This window comes from Camelina sativa, chromosome 10, assembly GCF_000633955.1.
Source record: "Camelina sativa cultivar DH55 chromosome 10, Cs, whole genome shotgun sequence".
Classification (NCBI taxonomy): domain Eukaryota; kingdom Viridiplantae; phylum Streptophyta; class Magnoliopsida; order Brassicales; family Brassicaceae; genus Camelina; species Camelina sativa.
In genome coordinates this window covers 20,815,642-20,840,965 of record NC_025694.1, presented here as the reverse complement: position 1 = coordinate 20,840,965, position 25,324 = coordinate 20,815,642, and the positions used below count along the sequence as shown (strand labels likewise).

Sequence of the window (25,324 nt, the reverse complement as noted above, 5' to 3'; positions counted from 1 at the left end):
GTCGTTGCATAAAAAAAAAAAAGTTATGGTTAAGGTCTAGATACATGTCCTAAGAAAAGTCTCACCACTTTATCAAGTCAACTAAAGTCTCCCCTTTTTTTCTAAAACCATCTTTAGTGGAGTGATATATTATGGTTTCTGTGGTTTTTAACATGTATAAGGAGTTTTTTGAGTCTTTTGATTTGTTTTCTAGGATGTTTTTGAGTCTTTGCAGGTTTTTTAGGACTTTGGCACATAAGGAGCAAAGTGGAGCAATTTGGATCATTTTGGAGCATAAATATCGAAGTATCAATTTGGACTCGGATCAAAACAAGGGCATCGATCGACACCACTTAGGAGCATCGGTCGACACCCTCTTCAGCCGATGAAGAATCACAAATTTGGAAGTTTTACAAAGTTGCCCGAAGTTTTCCTAAATTACAACACAAGTCCCTGACGTGTTTTAGGACATATATTTAGTGTTTTTGGGTTTTAAAAAACCCTGAAGTTTTATTCTAGCAAGTTTTATTTTCTGCAACTCTGTGAGATTTTGAGAGCTTCTAGTAGAGAGATCTGAACTGCTTTGAGAGAAGAATTCATAAACTCCCTCTTTACTCTTTTAATTTTAATTGCTTATTATTCAGAATTATGTTTTGTTCTTCATTGAATATGTCTGAGTAGTTTGCTTGTTAGGTTCAGGGTTTTTCACAAGGATTTTATGATTTATTAGATCTGTTTATTTAGGATTTTTTATCTTTCTAGATCTTCATCATAGGTTGTTCTTAATGCTAGATCTTTGATTAGTCATCTGGATTTAGATCTTAATTTAGATCTTAGGACTATTGATTGATATGAGAATATAATTGATTTTCTTGACAAAAACCTTTTGATGAGCAAAATTATTTCTTGCAAAGAGATTTGATTTAGTGATTTTGTGAACAATATAAACCTGTTTTTAAAGCTGATTTTTAACCTAGAAAATTTACAAAGATATTTGGATTTTCTGGTTTTAAATTTAGATAATATTTGGAGTGAGAACTGATTTATTTTATAGAAGAGTTTAGAGTTCTAGATCTGATTTTTAGTTGTTTGAATCCTATTTAATTATTGATTTAATATTTTGTAATTTCCTGAGAAATTCCCTGGACCTAGCTTTTTGATCTTCTGAATTTACAACAGTTTTATTTTAATATTTAGCATTGCTTTTCTTTATTTAAATCAACTTGTTTAGCGTAATCATAAAACTCTATAATTTATTGTGTAATCTAGAGTCCTCGTGGATTTCGACCCTTAAGTACTACATTGATCTCTTAATTTGAGAGAGTAGCTCAGGGTTTAATTTGAGCATATCAACCTACCATAGTTACTCTGATCTTAGTTAATTATATAATTAATACTAAATTAATTAAAGCAACCCTAAGAGAACTTAAGCAAAATCACCCCTCCACTAGAGAACCCCAATTTAAATATATATATTTTTTAATTTGTGTTTATTAATTATCAAACTTTAATGATCTAAAATGACAAAATAATTATTTAAAATTTTTATATTACATAAAATAGAAAAAAATAAAATTATATAAACTTTAGAATATTAAACATATTTTATAAAACCACACTCCTTCTAGGAGAATATCACTCTTGCAATGAGAAATCAACGAAGAATAAAGTATAAGATAATATATGGAGATACTCGAGTTGATACCATTTACATTAAATGAATACAAAAAACATGATCAAACTTCCATCACAAATGTTTAGATGAGTCGTATCTATTCGGCTGGAAATATATGTTGAAAATAATTAGTGGAAGTGTAAGATTTCCGTACTAGAATGCAGAGGAAACTACAGGTCTCCTTTGGACCCAAGGCAGGAACAGAGGACGTCTGGACACCCGAAAGAAGATTGTGGAATAGCCCAGGAATCCATCCATAAACTGGCCAGCAGACAAGGGCAGACACAATGAGGTGGCACACTGCCACAATACGACAACTTCTCTTTCCTCCTACGCTTATTATGCCCAGCCAAAAACTGACATATAACTAACTAAAAAAAAAGGGGGACTAGATTCCAACAACTCCAAAAAGTTTCAACCTTTTTTTCAACAAAATCAGCAAAAAACCTAACTCCAAAATCTGAACTTTTTGTAATTGAAATCCAAAAATAATAAAAAGAAAGCAAACCTTGGAGTTTGAGAGAAACAACACCATCTTCAACGTCGACGTTACCACCATCAGAGATCAAGAACGGAGATTACAGGAACCCCAATCATTCGCAGCAAAACGCCGTTCTAGAGATGCATATGTGTCTGTTATCATCAGCAAACCCAATTCTCTGGTTTTGATCGGAGATTACAGGAACCCCAATCTTCGTTGATGATGATAAAACTAGAATTTTCATTGATGATGTTTTACGGCGATTTCCTTTTATATTTATGCATCTACGTATCATAAAACGCCACGTAGCGTTGCTACTGCGGTGCTTAAATTCCTTCCCCAAGAAACGCTTCTCTTCATAATGGACCCCAATTATACGAGAAACGGTGAGAGAAAGTCTCAGTAATGATGCTCTAAGTCTCCCCTTTTTCTGTGGCCTTACTTGACTTTGTGTGTGTGTTTTTTTTGTTTTGGCAAAAATTTTCTCACACATCATGGATTCTCCGTCCTCCATGGGATCTCAAACAACTAGGTTCAGTCTGATCTTCTTATTCTTGTTTTCTTATCTTCCTTGTGCTTTAAGCCAACTAGATCCTTGGTTGTGTAATGATTTGTTTCAGTGTGGAAACATCACAGCTGGTTTCCCATTCTCGGGAGAAATTCGTCAAGAGAATTGAAGTCACCCTTCTCTGAAACTAAAATGCAACAAAAGCTCAAACACAACCTCTCTTACCCTCTCAGGCTACAACTACACTGTCCTCTATATAGACAACAAATCCAACATTCTTAGACTTTCAAGACAAGATTTCTCAGGTCCTTTTTGCTCTGCTTCATTCTTGTCTTGAAAACAATAGGCAATTCACAATTTATGTAATTTGAGTTATAATATAGTAGTAAATAGTGAATTTAAAGTATGAATTTATATGTATGATTAAATTTGTTGAATTTTAAGTTTAATTAAAAATAAATATTATATTTTAAAATATTAAAGATCAAATTGACCATTAAAGATTAAAGAGAGAGTGAAACTTACTTTTATGTAAATGGTTTTAAAAAATGGAATGGCCCAATAATACAAGTAATCTATAATGTAATGTTTCATTAAAATGTTATGATGGTCAAAAATAATTTACTCTTATAGTCCGAAATAAGAGGATTAAATAAGGAAAACTGTATGTATTCCAATACATAATTAAGGCGAATAACATATTTTTAACCTTCAAAGTATCATTGAATAGCTCTTTAAATTTTGAGATAATTTCACTAACACTATAAACCTTTAAAATGATTTCACTAACACTTTAAACCATAAAACTAACTTTCATGTTTGCATCACCATAAAAGATAATGGAACAGTAATATTTGTCAACATGAAACAGTTAAGTTATGTTAGTTTGATTTAAATACTAACTAGGTGATACCCGTGCTACAACACAAGATTATATATTTTGTTAGTTACTTTTTGTTGTGATTTGTATTTTTGTAATATAGTTTTCTATTTTGACTTATTTTCTTTGTTTATGTATATTTGGGGTTATACAGTAAATTGGAAATCCTAATATAGTAAATAGTTTGTAAAATGTAGCTTTTCATGGAAACATACACACCGCAATATTGGATAGTAGTTTTGTAAGAGAATAGACACTCCACAATATCGGATAGTAGTTTTGTAAGAGGATAGACGCAATATCGGATAGTAGTTTTGTAAGAGGATGAGTTTTTCTTTATTTTGGTTTGTTGTCAAAAGAGGAGAAGTTGCTTGTTAAATTTTAGTGTGAGATATTTCAATGGTTAGGAAACCATTGTATTTATAGTGAGATTAGGTATATTTAGGTTATTATTTAGAAGTTAATATTTGATATATCAAATATTAACAAAATTGTAAAAAACCAATTTAATTTATAGTTTGGTAAAAATACCCGTTTTAACGGGGTTAACTCAAATTTTTTTAGATTTGAAAAATTTTAAGAGTAAAAATATTAATATTACTTAAATATTTTATAGACTTAAATATATTATAATATTTTAAACTTCTACGGAGTTCAAATATTTATAATAATTTAACCATTCTATAAAAATTTAAATATTTATAATCTCTAAAACTTTTTTCAAAAACGTAAATATAGTATAATATGTTTACTTTTTAAAAGTTTAAATATGCTCAAATATATAACCAAATTAAACTGTTAAATTTGGGTACCTGATAAATCAAGCTTCCTGCTCATTTATACTCAAAACATATTAGTCATATAATGTATTTATAGTGATTATGAACCATATTCCAAAATATTTAGTCGATGTGGGATATATAGTACACATTTTCTGTAAATTAGTTTACAACTTTACATATATATAATTTATGCGTTTTTTATTCTTTCCATATATACTAATCATAATTAATTACTTTAACTTCGTTAAGGAAATATTGAAAAATCTAAACTAAATGATGATTTGTTTTTATATAATTGTATTAAATTGATTTTTTGTTTCCGTGAATATCTCAAAATATAAAAGCAAATCAAATAAGTTTACATATATATACAATTTTGTATTTAATCTATTGATTTTTTTGGAAGCAACAAAGCCACAATCCATAAGTATTAAAGATTTCCCATTATTATTAATATTCATAATAATTATAGATTTTAAGTATGGTAGTAGTTAATATTTGATATTACTGAAACCATTAAATACTCGGATACTAGTTTCCTTATTTATAGGGATTATACCTCTTTTTGGCGACATGAATAATTATTATTGAACCAAAGAACACACAAGATCCGAATATTATAAACCTGGAGTACAAACAGGTCCGCGAATTTTATTTCTTCTATTTCTGGGTTAAAGAGGATCCGCGTCCCGACCCAGTCGTAATTAAGTGGTCGAGCAAGAGGTATAATGGTTATTTAGATAAATTGTAACTATAGATTAATTTAATTAAATTAAGTGATTCTCTAATCAATTTTAATAAAAAACGTATCAAAACAAAGTCATGGTCCAATTTGAGTCTAGTGAGTACTTCTGCTTTAATAATATATATTTTATTTATTTTACTATTTATTAAGATTAATTAAAAAATTAAGAAAAATGAGAAAACTAGATCTTCTTCTTCTATTCATTGTTTGACCATAAACTCTCGTCCAACCCTAGTCTCGTCATGGTTACTCATTACTTACGTCATTGATAAACCTCTAACGAGATATTAAAACACAAGAGAAGAAAATGAAGAATGAAGAATGAGAGGTAATACTAAAACATTTGACAAATGCAAAATACTAAAATTGAAGACAATTACATATTTAGAAGATTCATTGGTTTCGAGTGAGAAGTCAATCAATTTGAATCATAATCCAGTAGAGATGTATCTATAAAAAGGATTAATAATGTGAAAAGTAACGTCGTAAAATTATCGTCTACAATGAGGATGTCTCTTATTTTTTTTTTCAAATTAAAGTAATAAAAAAAAAGAAATTAAATCAACATAATTTAACTATTTAAGTTGACGGATATTACTGGTCTATCATTTTTTATGGCGGTGCAAACAAGAAAGTTAGTTTTAAGGTTTAAAGTGTTAGTGAAATCATTTTAAAAGTTAACAGTGTTAGTAAAATTATTGTAAAGGTTTATAGTGTTAGTGAAATTCTCTCGAGGTTTAAGGTGTTACTCATTGACAATTTGAAGGTTTAAAATATAATTTTCCCATGATTAAGGGCTTTTGTTAATATCACTAGGTAATATCCCGCGCGTATGCGTGGGTTGTTGTATTAGTTATGTTAATTCAATTTAATTTATGTAATAATCATAAAACTTTGAGAATTTTCTGAGAAGTTTTTTTAAATATTTTTTTCTAAAATGGTATTTCTGAAAAGTAGTATTGAAAAATATGTATTTTTGAAATTACCCCTAATATACATATATATCAAACAAATTTCTTAAATAATACACTTATTTATTCAAATCATACAATATACCACTTATTTATAAAATATTGATAATGATAAAAATAAAAAATTACTATGATATTCAAAACTTCCCTAAAACAGGGATAAAAAATTAATATCGATTATGATGTTTTTAATTGATTGTTTATATGAAAGTTATTTTCTGGATTAATGTTCTCAAAGATGATAGGATGATTTATTTGTTTCCCAAAAATAGAATCATATAAAGATGAGAGGTGAATTATAATAATTAAAAAAAAATTAATATGATAAATTAGATTTCAAATCTTATGTTTCTTATTTTGATTGGTGATTCAATTTTTTGAAAATTAATATTGTATTTTAATTTTTTTTATAAATTATCCAAATTGTATAAGTTACTAGCAATTGATCCATGCTACGCGCGGAAGTTAGATGGGGTTGTTTTTTTGTTGTTTTGGTAGTTTGTTTTTTGAATATGTATTTGTAATCTTTCTGTCTGGATATGTTGGTTTATTTTGTCATTTGTGCTTTATGTTTTGATTGCAATTTCTTTTGTTTTTTTTGTAATGGTGATTTAGGGTTTCTTTCTGTTTTTTCATGCAAACATTCTAGTTTGTAATTTTTGTTTTTCCATTATTTGTATAGATTATTTTTAGTATTTTTCTATACGTCATTGTACTTCATTTTTTTTTTTGGTTTTTAGAATAAGTATTTCATTAAATGTGTGAGAATGTTTGGCAACGTTTTTGAAATTGTGTTACAAACTTAGTAAGTTAGTAACTTTTTTTGAGGTTTTAAATTTTCTTACATTCGGTTGTTTTTTTTTTGTAGTGGTACATTGATTGGGCCCAAATATTGGTTTAGGCCTTTAAAGTAGTGGTCTTTTGGGTCTAGAGTTGGTTTTATTGATTTGAGGATGTTGTTGTCCTTTTGGAAAATCGCTCGTGTCTTGTAGCTGTGTTTTTCCTTCTTTGTCGTAGATCGGTTGTTGAACAAAATGGTGTGTATTAATATTTCTATCTAAATCATAGGAGAAGGCTTGTATAGATCTTATTTTGATTGGTGTTCTTCGTTTTGAAGCATCATTCTTTGTATCGATACAAAAAACTTTAATTTTATTCGCGCCTTTGGGAAGTTTTAATCTTGGGTTTTACAAGGTGTGAAGTGGCACAGAACTACTATATACTCATCTTTGAAACGTATAGATTAGATATCATACAATAGCAAAAAAGGCAGGAGGTTTTGTTCATGTTTTCCAGTTTCCATAGCTCTGGCATCATTTGGTTCGACCTTGTATAATATGTTCTGGTCCTAGATTTTCTTGTAACTTATCTGTCTATGTATTTAAACCCTCTGATTGCCAATTATACAATTGAATTTGGTGCTTAGAACATATTTAAATGGAAGCATATTTCTATTTCAAAATCTCTTCATTACAAAAGTAAAACATCAGATTAAATATTCAGTTCAAACTTCTAACAGATTACAATAACAATCATATAGTAATGCAATGAAACTCCAAATAGATATAAAAGTGACAACACTTATGAAATGCAGCCAAAGTCTGTTAGAAAAAGCAAATGGAAAATAAAATGCATAAGGAAGTAGGCTAGTGACAACATTTATGAAATGCAGCCAAGGTCTGTTGGAAAAAGCAAATGGAAAATAAAATGCATAAGGAAATAGGCTAGTTCAATTTTGGTTTCTTCTGCTTCATGTTCCTTGCTGTCGAGGATGAAGTTTCCTCAGCTAAATCTCCAGAACGAATCGAATTTTCTGGTGAACCTTTCTCTACGGATGTGCTTCTGAGGTGTAGCCGAGTTGGACTGGTAGCAGGCAGTTGACCACCTAAATCCACATTATCTTCAGCTTGTGCCTATGTATATATGTACTAAGTAGTTAACAAAAGTGTGAGGTCATTCATCGGCAAGTTATACAGATGTGGTCTGAAGCTAACTTCAGTGAAAGTTGGAGCATGAGTCACCTCAGCAACCTCATAAATACGTGAAACAGTATATGACTGATGGTGAGGAGTGAAATTGAAATCAGACAGCTTAATCTGGAATGTAAATTTCTTTCCAACAATATCAGAAACTATTTTTGGTATAGGACCTCCAAAATCGATATGACATAAGCGATATGAACTTCGAGCAGATACGTTGTAGGCGTTTGACATTAAAAGATTGAAAGAAATACAAAACCATGAAAAGTTTCGGAGAATATTTAAATACCATATGAGAAGAGAGGGTTGATGCTTGCATGTTGCTTAACTTCACAATGTCCTTATCAAAGGCTACAAAAACGCCGGTGGTAATCCTGTCCCGTCGTGAACAACCAGTTCCACATGGTATCTTCCAAATTATTAGATCGTAAGAGTATGGATTAGTTAATAAACTTGCAAATTACTAAAAACCCGAAATAGAGTAGCAGTTTCTAAACGTACTTGACATCTCCAATTGCAGTAGTTGAGCCACATTTAAAGTTATTACACGTTAGGGACGCCATCTTCTTCACCGTTTTTGTCCCACATGCAGCACATGATATAAAACTCCAGCGACGCTGATCTTGTATGTCTGTTACTGTAGCGCTGCATAAGAATTCAATCTCTTAAAATTTGACAACACAAAACAAAAATTTTGTTGTTAATCCCTCTGTGGATTGTTCAATATAAATATGATGCAACTTATATTCACCTGTGGATTTCCGGTTGCAACAAACTGATTCAGTTCATTAATGGAAACATGTTCAATCTTGGATACTCCATGGAATGTTGCAATTGAGTTGGTGCCTTCTTTTTCTTTCCCCTTTAGTCTACTTGGTCAATTAGTTAAAGATGGTTAAGAAACATAAACAACAAAGTATTAATGAATAAATATAAAGGATTTAGAATAAACCATTTAAATACCTATCAGCAAACTGTTGAGTTGCTGCTATGTCACCGTCGGAATAAAATGTTGTCCCAGACATGGCGTTAGGTAAAGTTCACCTGAAGAGAAGCCATGGGTTAGTTGTCATGCAAGATTTATATTGCATAAAATTAGAATTCTAAAAGAAAGAGAAGATAACAGAAGGTAAAAGAAGTATAATAGGAACTACTTCACCTCCAAATAACTTTGGATTTATATTCGTAGCTAACAATATATAAGCCCCACCCTCTTTCTCTCTGAAAACCACTACAAGAAAATCTTGTATTCTTAGCATCGGGAAAACGCTATCGAACAATATCATAGCGTTTTAGTAAACGCTCTATCATCGCCAGCGATAATAGGTCTGAGACATTAGATAGCACTTTACGACACGCTATTTTGTTTTCATCAAATATAACATTTTTTTTCTATGTAATCGTACATTCAATAATAGCAATTGTAATTTGCTGTTAAATGTAATACTAAATTTTATTGAATTACAATTTTCTGGGATATTTTTTTTGTTTTTGGATAATTTGAAAAATTAAACGAGAAACATGCCATAATTTTATAAAAATTATTTTTTTACTATATATATATGATAGAGGAGTACAAAATATCTATGTTACAAAGTAAAAATACATAATTAAAAATAAGTTCAAACAACTCTTGTATATTAAACTTGTGAATTTTCCACACTCTTGAAACTTCTTTGATATCATCACTTAATCAGCTTCAGCTTCAATCTGCAACAAAATAACACAAACACATGAAGAGCAAAGAAGCATTAATAATCTAAGTTTACAGAAAATGATATAGCAAAGTGATATGCTTTTAGGGAGCATGTTTTGAGTACCTCCGGTGAGTTGAGCCTTGAGTTCTTTAAGCCGCCTACTGCTCAAATAACCTTATGAACACATCAAAAATTAAAGAGTTAGAAGATACAAGAGACTAAGTCAAATATACACTAACACGTACCATTAACCAGCCGTACAATTCAATCACTGCTCAACAAATAAGACAACAAAAGTTCTCCAGCTCCACTCAACACGTCTTCTCAGTCAAAAATCATCTTATGAGTCCTAAGAAGAAGCTAATGCAAATATTCAATATTCAGAAACTCTTAATTAAATATTATAAGAGACTAGTAGTCAATGAGAAGAAAGACTATTTATATTACTTCACGACAAAGAATTTTTTGAACCTACTTAATTATACAACTCCACCATTGCAATTTCTGATGAAGTGTCTCTAAGTCTTTAAAGGTTATCTCGAAATCAAGCTACCATATTGCTATAAAGAAACATAAAACCTACAAAAAATTATCGAATTATTGAGAGCTAATAAACAAGATTAGGGTTGAAATTAACATCTGAAGTACAAGATTTTGCCCTTTTTTCAGAACAAAATCTCCATTGAAACCCAGAAAGAAAGTGGTTCAAGACTTCAAGTCCCGTTTACTTTTATCAGCAATTCGATAAACAAAAAAAGGGAGAGTATAATTAGAAATTCTGAATCATAGAATCAAGCAGATAACATCCTTTTGCAACAAATAAATCAGATCTACAAGTCAAAACCATTAATCACAACTGGAGCTGCAAAGACGACAACATAATCTCACTGAACCTAACCACATAAAAAACGTTTCTCAATGTACTTCTTGAAATCAATCCCACACTCGGAAGAAACGAGAGACTTGTACGGAGATCTCTAGATCTGCAAGCGAGACCTTCCAATCTGATTTCAAAAGACCAAACACATAGCTAAGCGATTAAAGTGAAAAGAAGATGTGCAAGTATGTAATTACCTTAGATTTCACAATACATATGAAATAAAATGAACAGATCTAGCAGAGACGAAGAGAGATCTATACGATGGTGGGTAGGGTTTCGAGTCCCAATCTCTCTTTCTTCGACGGTGGCTAGGGATCGATTTCAAAAGGAAGAGTGAGAGGGAGAGAAACAACATTATAAAAATATGGATTTACTGAAGAAGAGGAAGATTATTCATCTGGTTTTGAATCTGCGCAAGGATTTCATCGGATGAGTACCTGGTTCTAAATATGGGGAATTGATAAGGAAAAGTAAATGAGTGTGAGAAAAAGCTTGAGAAGTGAAACAATGGAGTGAGAGGGAGAATGAAAGCCTGGTTCTATTTTTTCACCAAGTATTTAGCAAAAAAATAGATTTATTTTTCCACCTCAAGTATACATAGCGTTTTAAAAATACCAATGCTATGTATACTACAATTAAAAAAATTACTAAAAATAAAATATTACTATTGAAACATAGCGTTTATATTTTAACAAACGCTATCTAAAACTAAGGGGTATATCAACTATAGCAAAAAGACATAAAACGCTATATTGTAGTGAATAAGAGGAGCCAGATAGACATCGATGTTGTTACTCGGTGCAGTGGGTCCAAGAATCAGAAGGGTTACCATTATGTTCTCTTACTTCATACACATAATTGGAGTCNAAGCCTGGTTCTAAATCTGGGGAATTGATAAGGAAAAAGTAAACTAGTGTGAGAAAAAGCTTGAGAAGTGAAACAATGGAGTGAGAGGGAGAATGAAAATTTGTTAGCGGCTCTATTTTTTCACCAAGTATTTAGCAAAAAAATAGATTTATTTTTCCGCCTCAAGTATACATAGCGTTTTAAAAATACCAATGCTATCTATGTATACTACAATTAAAAAAAAATTACTAAAAATAAAATATTACTATTGAAACATAGCGTTAATATTTTAACAAACGCTATCTAAAACTAAAAGGTATATCAACTATAGCAAAAAAACATAAAACACTATATTGTAGTGCTATCAAAACTCTAATTTCTTGTAGTGAACCTTCTCCAGTGACGTTGCATGGTCATCAAATGCACTTAATCTTACTTTCTCACCACAATCATAGTAGAATACATGTGGTGATAGTAATAAAGCAGGTATATGTTGATTGAATTTAATTAGGTACTGAAAAATGAGAGTCGATGAAAGACTTACCTTTCAAGACAGATGTGGACTAACATCCTTTCCAGCGTTTGTGTCATTCCATTTCTATAAGCTTTGGTGAAACATACTTGACCCAAGACATCTAATTTAAGAACCATAAACATAGGTCATGAGGTAACCATTACGAATAACTAACAAAACTGAAAGGAATGACAACACCGACAATATATTAAAAAAGAAGCAGGCGTACACATTGAAAGGAATATAGGTTTCCTTTTGAGAAATATAATTTAAATGGAGACATTCAGACAAAACCTACATCTTTTCCTGCACATTAGCTTTCATTTTATTGAAAATAAAACAACTAATTAGAGCCAGAGTATGAAAGCAACACTGAACAATAAAAAGTCTGATTGAAAGCTTCAGACATTGAAAGAGGTGAAAAACAACAACGAACCTCGGAGATATGTATTCGTGTTTGCACGAGAAAGCATCTGCTCATGAGTCCGAAACCTAAAAAACTCTTTTGGAATAAGACCGAAAGACTCATCAACATGATCAAAAATAGTGGTTGGTGTGAAACGTATGGAGAAAGGGGAATCAATGAGCTTGAAATGTTGCGTCTTGTGACTTCAAAGTCGGACATAACATAAATTGCCCCATCACAAAGTGAATTCTCAAATTTCGAAAGGTGGTTAACATTAATCGAGCGTTGGATGACAATACTCTACATAACAATTGACAATTAGATAAACTTCAATTGAACGGAAAAATGATAAGGGAAATTATGATGGTCTCTACCTTCTCATCAATGAATAGGAAGTCTACCCCCATGAGTTGGCCGCCTTTTTTGACGTTGCGGGCAGGCCAATGACGAAGCATCCTTCCGACTATCTGTTGGTGAAGATGACCCGCTTTCAGATTTGCCAATGGAATATAGGTGAAATCTATCTTATTCAAGAGTCAATTAAAAGACAAAGTATAATCGTAGAAGCATAAAATTGTAAGCCAGAACAATATATACGACTGAAACTTACGGCAATTGAAGAAAGAGTAGTGGATGTTGCATTAAAAGAGGGATCATCAAACGACATGAATAGCCATTATACACAAAACCATAACTATGGAGATGAAAGACAGGGGAGATAGTGAAAGGGCGTGGAGTAGTGGCGAACATTAATTTCAGAGGAAGAATGAGTTAGTCTTCCAGGGCAAACAGAATGAATTGGGCTTTCAAAAGATTATACCCAAAATGAGAAGAAAAAGGATATTAAGTAAATTTCAAAAATTAGGCTTCATTAAACAGTGGGAATTGCTGACGTGACAGCACCAGAAGTGAGTAAACTTAACTTTATATATAGATTATGCTAGATTATTACACTCAGTAAACTGTTATTAGTTCGTTCTTGGGAACATATATTTCTAATGGCATTTTAATATAATAAACTATGCTTTATAAAGTTTATTATAAAATGTACTTTTATAATATGATTAAGGAGATTTTCTTATATATTCTTGATTAAAGTATAATATTGTGTTTTTTACCTTCATTTATAAAAATTACAGAACATAGGTAACAAAGATATGGTTACGGTCGTTGCACAAAAAAAAAAAAAGATATTGTTAAGGTCTATACACTTGTCCTAAGAAAAGTCTCTCCACTTTATCAAATCAACTAAAGTCTCCCCTCTATTTCTAAGTCTCCCCTCTATTTACTTTGTGTGTGTGTTTTTTTTTTTTGGCAAAAATTTTCTCACACATCATGGATTCTCCGTCCTCCATGGGATCTCAAACAACTAGGTTCAGTCTGATCTTCTTATTCTTGTTTTATTATCTTCCGTGTGCTTTAAGCCAACTAGATCCTTGGTTGTGTAATGATCTGTTTCAGTGTGGAAACATCACAGCTGGTTTCCCATTCTCGGGAGAAATTCGTCAAGAAAATTGCGGTCACCCTTCTCTGAAACTTAACTGCAACAAAAGCTCAAACACAACCTCTCTTACCCTCTCAGGCTACAACTACACTGTCCTCAATATAGACAACACATCCAACATTCTTAGACTTTCAAGACAAGATTTCTCAGGTCCTTTTTGCTCTGCTTCATTCTCCACCACACCTTTACCTTCAAATCTCTTCCAGACTTTACCATCTTACAAAAGCCTTGATGTGTTTTACGCTTGTAACCCTCGTCGCCATTTCCTTGGGAATTTCACATGTCAAATCAAAGGTCTTGGCTCGGTTATTCAAAACTCTACATATCGCAAACTTTGTGATGAGAGTTTCAGTGTGACAGTTCCTACATGTTTTTTCCAAGAGCAGAAAGTTTTGGATTTGACTCATTTAGAGAGTGTTCTTAGAAATGGATTTGAAGTGAAGGTTAAGATGGATGAGATGGATTGTCCACCAGAATGTTTATCCTCTACTGCAAGTTGCAGCTATCTTTCCGGATATTGCTGCAAATACTTTTCAGGAACGCTGAGTTGCAGCAATACAAACTTCTTTCATGGTAATGTTTTCTAAAATTTAAATCTCATCACCTGACCATTAGTCAATAGATCATAAACGTTACTAATATTTTTTTCTGCAATATAATGTTACAGATATGATTCCAAGTACACGCTCCATGCTAATAACAATTGCACAAGGTTAGAATTTACCGTTTCTTGTATATATTGAACATTCGAGGGGACTATAACTAACTTCATTATTGTGTTTTTTTTTCCAGTTGTAGGGCCAAATGTGTTTATAGTTGTGGTGATGGTTATAGCATTCTTGATCTGGAGGAAAAAAAAGCAAATGCTCTAAGAGATCAGAACCTTAATATGTTAGCAACCCTGAGAAGGTGTAGTTATTATAAGGAAATCAAGAAAATTACAAAATCATTTACAGAAGTTGTTGGACGAGGGTTTGGAACTGTATATAAAGGGAAGTTACGCGATGGTAGTAAAGTTGCAGTGAAGGTCTTGAAGGATTCAAATGGAAATTGTAAAGATTTCATCAACGAAGTCGCAAGCATGAGCCAAACATCTCATGTTAACATTGTTTCTCTGCTTGGTTTCTGCTACGAAGGATCCAAAAGAGCCATTGTATACGAATTTCTCGAGAATGGTTCTCTTGATCAGTCGTTGAATCTTGATGTCAGTACACTTTATGGAATCGCGCTAGGCGTTGCTCGGGGACTAGAGTACTTGCACTATGGCTGCAAAACAAGGATTGTGCATTTTGACATCAAACCACAGAATGTACTGTTAGATGAGAATCTCAGACCCAAGGTTGCTGATTTTGGCCTTGCTAAGCTCTGTGAGAAGCAAGAAAGCATATTGTCATTGCTTGACACGAGAGGAACTGTTGGATACATTGCTCCAGAACTGTTTTCAAGAATGTATGGGAATGTATCTCACAAGTCAGATGTGTACAGCTATGGAATGTTGGTTCTTGAGATGATAGGAGCAAGGAACAAAGAAAGAGTAGAAAATGCTAACTCGAACAACAGCTCAGCTTACTTTCCGGATTGGATCTACAAGGATCTTGAAAATGGAGATTACGTAAAGCTTTATGGTGATGGACTAACCGGAGAGGAAGAAAATATTGCCAAAAAGATGATCTTGGTGGGTCTATGGTGTATTCAGTTTTGCCCATCTGATCGTCCATCAATGAACAAAGTTGTAGAGATGATGGAAGGAAGTTTGGATTCTCTTAATCCTCCTCCTAAGCCTCTTTTGCATATGCCAATAACGCAAAATATTGCAGAATCATCAGAGCCATCAGACAAAAGCTCAATTTACTCCGAAGTATGATTCCATGACTGTTGGGAGAATCTATATTTCTGTTTTGCACCAAAATGTATCACTTTATGTATCATATATATTTGACATTTATAGGCATATTGTCCATGATGGACGGTTTTAAAACTTAGGTGGTAAACAGTAAAATGATTTTATTTTATTGGAAGGACTTGAAGTAACATTTAATTTCATTCCAGTCCAAAACTAATTGAATATGAAATAAATTGTTTGAAAACAATAACGAACCAAAAAGAATGATAAGAAGACTAAATTATATACTCAATCTACTAAATTTCGATTCGCAAGGAGATTGAGGAACATCAGCTGGGAAGGGAGGAGGAAGTAGGTATGGCTTGAGCCTTGCTAGGGTGTTGGAAGAAATATATCGCTAGACAATTGCTGGGTCAGCTCCTATCTATAGATAATATATGATATCTTTGTAATTATGTTAATTACTTCTTCACGTTTGTAATATTTAGTGTATATTCTCTAGGATAGCTTCACGCCCTCTGTATAAATAGAGTAGTGCTCATGTCTATAATCAATAAGAAGAAATATTTTTCTCTACATAGTATCAAAAGACTCTCTTTCCTAAAACACAAAGCAATATTTTTTTTTTTTCTCTTCCTTTCGTTCCTCTTCTTCGCCATGTCTACTACGTCTTCCTCCTCCTCCGCTGCAATCACCGATGCCATCAACACCAGTTCTTCCTCTTCAACTCTGGTCAGCATCAACATCAACAACATCACCAAACTTTCCTCCACCAACTACCTCACGTGGAATCGACAGATCCACTCCCTTCTTCGAGGTTATGACTTGCTTCCGTTCATCGACCCATCTCATGAACTTCCTGCCCAGACTGTCACCGTTGACGGCAAAACTACGCCTAATCCGGCGTATGCTCTCTGGCTCCGTCAAGACAACCTCCTCTACAGCGCCATCATTGGCTCCATTGAAGTTGCTCATCAGCCACTCATCGCCGCAGCGACCACCTCCCTTGAAGCATGGACCACTCTTGCTTCCACTTATGCCAAACCGCCTCGTGGTCATATCCGACAGTTGAAAGATCAACTAAAATTTCTGGTCAAAGGCACCAAAACTATTGATGAATATATGCAATTCATCAAAACCAAATCTGATGTTGTTGCTCTTCTTGGCAATCCCTATCATCCTGAAGATCTCACCGATATTGTCCTTGTTGGTCTGACCGATGACTATAAACCCGTCATCGATGCTGTTCATGGTCGTGATGTTCCAATCTCCTTTGTCGAACTTCATGAGAAACTCATCAATCGGGAATCTCATCTCCTCAATCAATCCTTGCTGCCCTCTCCGTTTCCTGTCACGGCAAACGCTGCACACAGTCGTCCTCAACACTGGAATCAATCTGCACCTAGCTCTGCGGCTTCCAAGCAACGCTACTCTGGCCACACCAACAATCGATCTCATCAATCTGGTCATCGTAGACCCTATCTTGGCAAGTGTCAAGCATGCGGTGTTCAAGGTCACACCGCCCAACGGTGTTCCCAATTTTGCATTGTCTCCTCTGGCCAACAGTCTCAGTCGCGTGGCTTCTCCTCCTCGCAGCCTCAGGCATATCACGCCCTCACCGGCCCCAGCGAGTCACCTTCGTGGCTTGTCGACAGTGCTGCTTCACACCACATCACTTCTGACCTTGCCAATCTATCCCTTCACTCTCCTTACAACGGCAGTGAAGAAGTGGTGATTGGCGATGGTAAAGGTCTCCCTATCACACATACGGGTTCTACTCACTTACCCTCTTCTACACGTTCACTCATTTTACGCAACGTTTTACGTGTTCCCAATATTACCAAGAACCTCATATCTGTTAAGAAACTATGTACTGACAATGGTGTGTCTGTGGAATTTTCTCCCAATGACTTTCAGGTGAAGGATCTCAACTCGGGGGTGCCGGTTCTAACGGGCCAATCTAGAGGTGGTGGATATGAGTGGCCGTGTCGTGTTCCAGCTCCCTCTGCTTTTTCTTTACAAGTCTCTGTTCCTTTGTCAATCTGGCATTCTAGATTAGGCCATCCGTCTATTTCAGTTTTAAAAACAGTTATTCGAAATTCTTCATTTTCAGTTTCTAGTAAAGAAGTTTTTGGTCATTGCCATGCGTTCTCACTCAATAAAAGTCACAAAACACCATTCTCTATCTCGTCTCTCTCTTCCTCCAAGCCACTTGAACTTGTTTTTTCTGATGTGTGGACTTATCCTATTCATTCAATCGATGGTTACAAATACTATGATCATTTTACTCACTATGTTTGGCTATATCCTCTTCGAGAAAAGTCCGACGTCAGAGACACGCTCATTCGTTGGAAAGCGTTGGTGGAGAACAAGCTACAACAACGTCTGGTGTCTTTCTACAGCGATAATGGTGGTGAGTACATTGCACTTGCAGACTTCCTTAGCAACAGTGGAATCACACATCTCACGACGCCACCCCACACACCGGAGCACAATGTGTTCTCGGAACGACGGCATCGGCACATTGTCGAGACAGGCCTTGCTCTCCTTTCACATGCCTTTATACCTATCACTTACTGGAGTTATGCCCTCACCACTACGGTGTACCTCATCAATCGTTTGCCTACGCCAACACTTGCCAACGCTAATCCATATGAAAAGCTTTTCCAAACCCCTCCCAACTACTCCAAACTCAAGGTATTTGGTTGTCTTTGTTATCCCTGGCTTCGTCCATACACCAAACACAAATTAGATAATCGTTATGTGTCGTGTGTATTCCTTGGTTACTCTTCCACTCAAAGTGCTTTTTTGTGCCTTGATCCTGTCTCTACTCGGATCTATGTGTCTCGTCACGTTTCTTTCATTGAAAACTCCTTTCCTTTCAAAACACTCTCTTCCCAACCTTCCGTCATATCCCCTGTTTTTCCTCTCAACACATCTCCACCACACACACTTGTCTCGCCACGATCACTATCTCCACCACCAGATGTTGCGCCCCCAGGTTTGGCTCCTTCACCACAACCACGCGCCGTCTCTGATTCCAGCTTGCACCTCGTCTCCACATCGGTGTCGCCCGTCTCTGTTCACTGTCCTTTGCCTCTCTCTCCACTCTCAGCATCGGCTTCGACTCCTATCTCTCCAACGCAGCCCTCGTCGTCATCTGAATCTCTTGGTTCCACTACATCATCTCCATCGCTCTCCGACTCACTCTCTGCCTCGTCTTCACCATCCACACAACATCACCACAATGTGCATCCTATGGTCACACGCGCCAAAAATAATATCACTAAGCCTGTCAAGAAATTTTCTCTTGTTGCCTTGTCCAGTGATTCTGAAGTTGAGCCCAATTGTGTTACTCAAGCATTGAAAGATCAACGCTGGCGAGGTGCAATGGGCTCTGAATTTAACTCTGCAGTCCGTGAACACACTTGGGATCTCATACCACCTAATCCATTTCTTAATCTCGTTGGGAACAAGTGGGTTTTCCGCATCAAAAGAAAACCCGACGGCTCCATTGATCGGTTCAAGGCATGTTTGGTCGCCAAAGGGTTCCATCAACGTCCAGGTATTGACTTCTTCGAGACTTACAGCCCCGTCATCAAACCTACCACCATTCGACTCATTCATGACTTGGCGGTGTCACGAGATTGGGTTCTCCGGCAACTGGACGTCAACAACGCTTTCTTGCAGGGCACTCTAACCGAAGATATCTACATGAAATAGCCAGTTGGATTTGTTGATCGTGACAAACCGGACCATATTTGCAAACTTCGCAAGGCACTTTACGGTCTTAAGAAAGCGCCTCGTGCTTGGTACTTAGAGCTCAAGACATTCTTACAAGAATCCGGTTTCACGAACTCTCTCTCCGATGCCTCCCTCTTCTCTCTTCTCACCAAGGATGTCACCATTTATGTCCTACTCTACGTTGATGACATCATTGTCACAGGAAACGATCCCCGCCACGTAGAACGGTTTATTGCTCTCCTTAGCGCTCGTTTTTCACTCAAAGATCAAGGTGAGCTTAGCTATTTCTTGGGCATCGAAGTGGTTCGATCCAACACCGGTCTTCACCTCTCTTAACGCAAGTACATCAATGACTTATTGGCTCGCGTTCATATGCCTAACGCCAAGCCTATTACGACTCCAATGTCCACCGACACTCTTCTTCAACTCTGTTCTGGTACCCCTCTTCCTGATGGTTCTGAATATTGTATGGTTGTGGGGAGTCTCCAATATCTTCACTTTACACGTCCCCACATTGCTTTTGCGGTCAACAAACTCTCCCAGTTCATGCATTGTCCCACTGACCTTCACTAGGTCACGGTAAAATGTGTTCTGTGGTATCTCTCTGGCACTCTTGATCATGGTATTCTACTTCGTCGCACAACCAATTTTAATCTTCATGCATTCTCTGATGCCGATTGGGCTGGCAATCGCGATGACTACACCTCCACCAGCGCCAATATTGTTTACTTGGGTCCTAATCCCATTACCTGGTCCTCCAAGAAGCAGAAGACGGTTGCTCGGTCTTCTACTGAAGCCGAGTATCGTGCGGTGGCTGATACTGCTGCAGACCTTCGATGGATCACATCTCATATGCAGGAACTCGGCATCACCTCCTCTTCTCAACCTGTTATCTATTGTGATAACGTTGGTGTTACTTATCTTAGTGCCAATCTCGTTTTTCACTCATGAATGAAGCATGTGGCGCTTGATTATCACTTTATCCGTGAAATGGTCCAATCCGGCTTCCTGCGCGTTGCTCATATCTCCTCCAAGGATCAGCTACCAGATGCACTTACCAAACCAGTTTCCCGTTCTATCTCGCAGCTCACTCCTCCAAGATAGGCCTCTCTCCCAGTCGTTTATCTTGCGGGGGCGTATAGAGAATATATGATATCTTTGTAATTATGTTAATTACTTCTTCATCACGTTTGTAATATTTAGTGTATATTATCTAGGATAGCTTCACGCCCTCTGTATAAATAGAGCAGTGCTCATGTCTATAATCAATAAGAAGATATATCTTTCTCTACACTATCTCCTTGCAAAATTTTCTAGCTACGTTTTCCCGACACTCGAGCTCTTGTTGCAGCTTGGATTTCTCCTCATTGAGCAAAGACATAGTGATTGGCAATTTTGCTTCTCTGAGGCCTAAGCTATCGATTTCTTTCTGGACAATGTTTAGTTGGTCCTTGATGTAACTGATCGCTTCAAGATTACCCATCCCCTCAATGGAAATCATCCTACAAAAGGAAATAAGATTTTTTGTAGTAAAAAAAATCTTACTAGATTTGAGGGATAAGTAATAACCATATGTTCCATAAATTGAAAAGCATAAGTTTACCTAGTTGATTGATGTTCACTTTTGAATGTCTTGTCTTGATGGATAAGTGTTTACTTGCAGATCCTGGAAATAAAAAATATGTTCTATGTTAGACATATTTTAACCAAAGAAAGTCATATGACGAAATCAAACTTAGATACACCGAACTCAGAAAACATCAAAGTTAAATCTATGAAACTATCAGCTAGCTTAGCTTTCTCCATACCATAGACAAGGTTCCAAATTCTAAACCTAAAAAACATAGAAACAAAGAAGCTACATAACCCCAACACCATACGAACCCTAGCACAATTATTCAATCGAAGCGGACTAAAAAAATTACTCCTAAAAACTTCAAACGCAGACGAATCTAACCTCGTGAAAGCCAAACCCTAGACTAGTAGGACAACAAACACTAGATCCCAGCGATAAACCCTAAAATTACCAATGATACAAGCGAGAAAATTGAAACAGGTCAAAATATTATACTCCCTCAGTTTCAAAATATAAGATGTTTTAGAGAAGTTTTTTGTTTCATAATATAATATGTTTTCAAGTTTCTATGCAACTTTTAGATTAGTTTAGTATTTTATATTATGCAGTATTGTTTATGATTGATTGAACTTGTTAAAAGTAAAGACTTTTTAATCTGTGTGTTTTAGTTGAAACATCCTATATTTTGAAACGGAGGGAGTAATATTTTGCTGAAAATTAACCTAGATAATTTGTAACAAAGAGAACAATGGATTTCAAGATGAGATGAAAACAAACCTTGTTGTTTGGCTTGTGGCAGTGAATATTGTAGAATAGAATATAATTTGAGTTGCTCTATAATAATGAGTTTGATACAAGATGCTCACATATGTATATATAGTAATTAACATTAACATATTGCTAAGTAATGTTAACTTTCCTAATCCTAACCCCTCAAGCGTTAGCTGTTCTTCGGATAACAGATGTTACTGATCAAAACGGAAGTGAATGGGTGTCTGATACAGGTGCGAGCTCTCATGTGACCAGCTCTTCTCATCATCTGCACCAATCACAAGCTTATGAAGGCAATGAAGCAGTAATGATGGGAGACGGTAGTTTCTTACCAATCACTCATACTGGATCAGCAAGTCTCCCTTCAACCTCTGGTAATCTACCTCTTAACGATGTACTTGTCTGTTCTGGTATTGCTAAATCCTTGTTATCTGTCTCAAAACTTACAACCGATTATCCATGTGGTTTTCAATTTGACTGTGATGATGTGCGTATTTATGATAAGGCAACAAGGGGATGGTTAACAAAGGGCAGACACAGTAATGGACTTTATACACTGGGAAAGGGAAACTTACGTGGTGGAGCTTCACTTCAAGTTAATTTCTCGTCAAGACAGCAACCAGTTACTGGCGATACTTGGCATAAGAGATTGGGGCATCCACATATGCAAGTTCTCCAGCAATTATCTACAATAAAAACTATAGTTATCAACAATAAAAGAACAACCAAGATCTTTGAAGCTTGCCAACTTGGGAAAAGTGCTAAATTACCTTTTTCTGCTTCAACTTTTGTATCAACTAGACCCCTGAAAAGAATATATTGTGATCTATGGGGTCCTTCACCAATAATGTCAGTTCAAGGCTTCAAATATTATGTGATCTTTATTGATAACTACTCAAGATTATGCTCGCTCTACCCTCTCAAGCTCAAGTCAGATTTTCTACAAACATTCTATGGTTTTCAAGCGCTTGTGGAAAATTTATATCAATGCAAGATTGGTACCTTTCAGTGTGATGGTGGGGTGAGTTCACTAGCAAGCAGTTTATAGCTCATTTGCATGCAAATGGAATCCAACATCTCATATCATGTCCACACACACCACAGTAAAATGGGTTAGCTGAATGAAACACAGACATATTATTGAGTTAGAATTGTCTATGATGTTTCAAGGAACAGTACCTCAAAAGTACTGGGTTGAAGTATTCTACACGGCTAATTTTCTCATCAATTTCCTGCCTACCTCTGCGTTGAACAAGAATCAGAGTCCTTATGTAGTCTTGACAGGTCGAGCTCCTAACTACACTGCTCTCAGAGTATTTGGCTGTGCTTGTTATCCGAGCTTACGGGACTCAAAACACTCGATCTGAGCTATAATCAGCTAACCGGGTCGATTCCTCCGTCAATCGGATCCTTACCGGAGCTATCCAATCTGATTCTGTGTCATAACCACTTGAACGGATCGATTCCTCAGTTCCTCTCGCAAACGTTAACCCGAATCGATCTCAAACGGAACAATCTCACCGGCGTTATTCTCCGACGTCTCTTCCCCCGTCGATGCAATACCTCTCGCTCGCTTGGAACCAGTTAACCGGACGAGTAGACCGGGTTTTACTCAGATTAAATCAGCTCAATTACCTCGATCTCAGCTTAAACCGGTTTACCGGCGCAATCCCCGGTCAGATCTTCGCCTTCCCGATTACCAACCTCCAGTTACAACGCAATTTCTTCTACGGCGCGATTCAACCGGCGAATGAAGTAACGATTTCGACCGTCGATTTAAGCTACATCAGATTTCGACCGTCGATTTAAGCTACATCAGATTCTTTTGTGTTCTTGACAGAGGGAGTCTGAACTGGAGGAGTCTTGACTGAAGAAGCCGGAGCTGTTGAGTTCTTGCTAATATCTAACGCAGAGAAAAATACAGTAATAATATGGAAATATGCTAAAACTAATTTTGCGTACCCTTGTTGGTTTTTGGTATAACCAATGATTTCAAAGTGACTTATCCTTTTATGGAATGTACCCTTGTGTGAAATCATAAGCTAAACAAACAAAAATTCTATTTACAAAAGTTCTAAATAGAAAAGCTTGAGACTAAGACAGAACAGATTAAATATTAAACAGGATATGTCAAAATCAATTTGTTCATCAGAGGAGGATTCAGAAATAATATCCATGCACCTGTCCTTAGTTTCAAACAAATCATCTTCAACAGCTGTATGAAAAGTCAACAAATTCAATTCCTTACGCCTCTCCCATCTTATTCAAAGTCAACTAAAGACAGCTCTTTAAATTCACTTCTGTTTCTTTATTTTTGGTTTCTAAATCACAGCAAAAGTATCCTCACACCTCATGGGATCTCCAACAACTGGGTTCTGTCTTATCTTGTTTTTCTTGTTATATCATCTTCCTTGTGCTCTAAGTAAAGAAGACCCAAGTGGCTTATGTGGAACTCCGTTTCAGTGTGGCAATATCACCGCTGGTTTCCCTTTCACGGGACAAAATCGCAATGCGTACTGCGGTAACTCTTCTCTTGAACTTACCTGCAACAAAAGGTTCAACACAACCTCTCTTATGATCTCAGGCTACAACTACACTGTCCTCAATATAGATAACAAATCCAACATTCTTAGACTTTCAAGACAACATTTCTCAGGTTCTTTCTGCTCTGCTTCATTCTCCTCCACACCTTTACCTTCAGATCTCTTCCAGAATTTACCATCTTATAAAACCCTCACCGTGTTCTACGCTTGTGACCCACGTTCGTCATTTCCCTGGGAATTTCACATGTCCAGTGGCAGTGACAGGTCTTGGCTCTTTAATTCAAAACTCTACATATCATAAACTTTGTGATGAGAGTTTCACTGTCACGGTTCCTACGAGTTTCGTTCCAGAGGAAGAAGCTCTGAATTTAACCAATTTGGAAAGTGTTTTGAGAAAAGGATTTGAGGTGAAGTTGAAGGTGATAAATGAGATATTTTGTCAAGAATGTTTATCCTCAGGTGGAAGCTGTGGCTTTCAATTATCAAGACAGGTTTGCTACAAGAACGTTTCAGGATCAAGAATCAGTTGCCGTACTACAACTTATATATCTGGTGGTACAAACATCAAGAATAGCTCCACTCTGATAATAATAAGTACAGGTTAGTCTTGTTTGGCTAGAGTCATTGTTTCGAATAGCGTTTTTGGACTGTACTGTTTAAAGAAATTATAGTTTTGAACTGTAATTTTGTATTTTTCAGTTGCAGGGTCAATATTAGCTTTATTTGTGGTGATGATTCTAGCATTCTTGTTATGGGAGAGAAGGAAAAAAAATGCTCTAAGAGATCAGAACCTTGATATGTTAGTAACGCTGAGACGGTATAGTTATAGGGAAATCAAGAAAATTACAAAAAGTTTTACAGAAGTTGTTGGAAGAGGAGGATTTGGAACTGTATATAAAGGGAAGTTACGCGATGGTAGTAAAGTTGCGGTGAAAGTCTTGAAGGATTCAATGGGAAACTGTGAAGATTTTATTAACGAAGTGGCAAGCATGAGCCAAAC

General features: G+C 35.6%; 1 protein-coding gene, 1 long non-coding RNA gene and 1 pseudogene across 2 annotated transcripts in view; 2 read left to right on the top strand and 1 right to left on the bottom strand.

Annotated features, from left to right (window-relative positions):
* Positions 13,656–15,792, top strand: LOC104719490 (annotated as a pseudogene).
* On the bottom strand, positions 21,772–23,910 carry LOC109126770. The gene is made up of 5 exons (XR_002033588.1): positions 23,022–23,910; positions 22,552–22,898; positions 22,357–22,467; positions 22,114–22,212; positions 21,772–22,049 (listed from the first exon to the last, which is right to left on the bottom strand). It is a non-coding gene; the product is annotated as an uncharacterized LOC109126770 (long non-coding RNA).
* Positions 24,291–25,324, top strand: part of LOC104720560 (LEAF RUST 10 DISEASE-RESISTANCE LOCUS RECEPTOR-LIKE PROTEIN KINASE-like 2.3) — a 3,236-nt gene continuing 2,202 nt past the window's right edge. The window contains exons 1-3 of the mRNA XM_019230782.1: positions 24,291–24,302; positions 24,393–24,924; positions 25,024–25,317. Of these exons, the coding sequence (XP_019086327.1) occupies positions 24,291–24,302; positions 24,393–24,924; positions 25,024–25,317 (838 nt within the window). The remainder of the gene's footprint in view (positions 24,303–24,392; positions 24,925–25,023; positions 25,318–25,324) is intronic.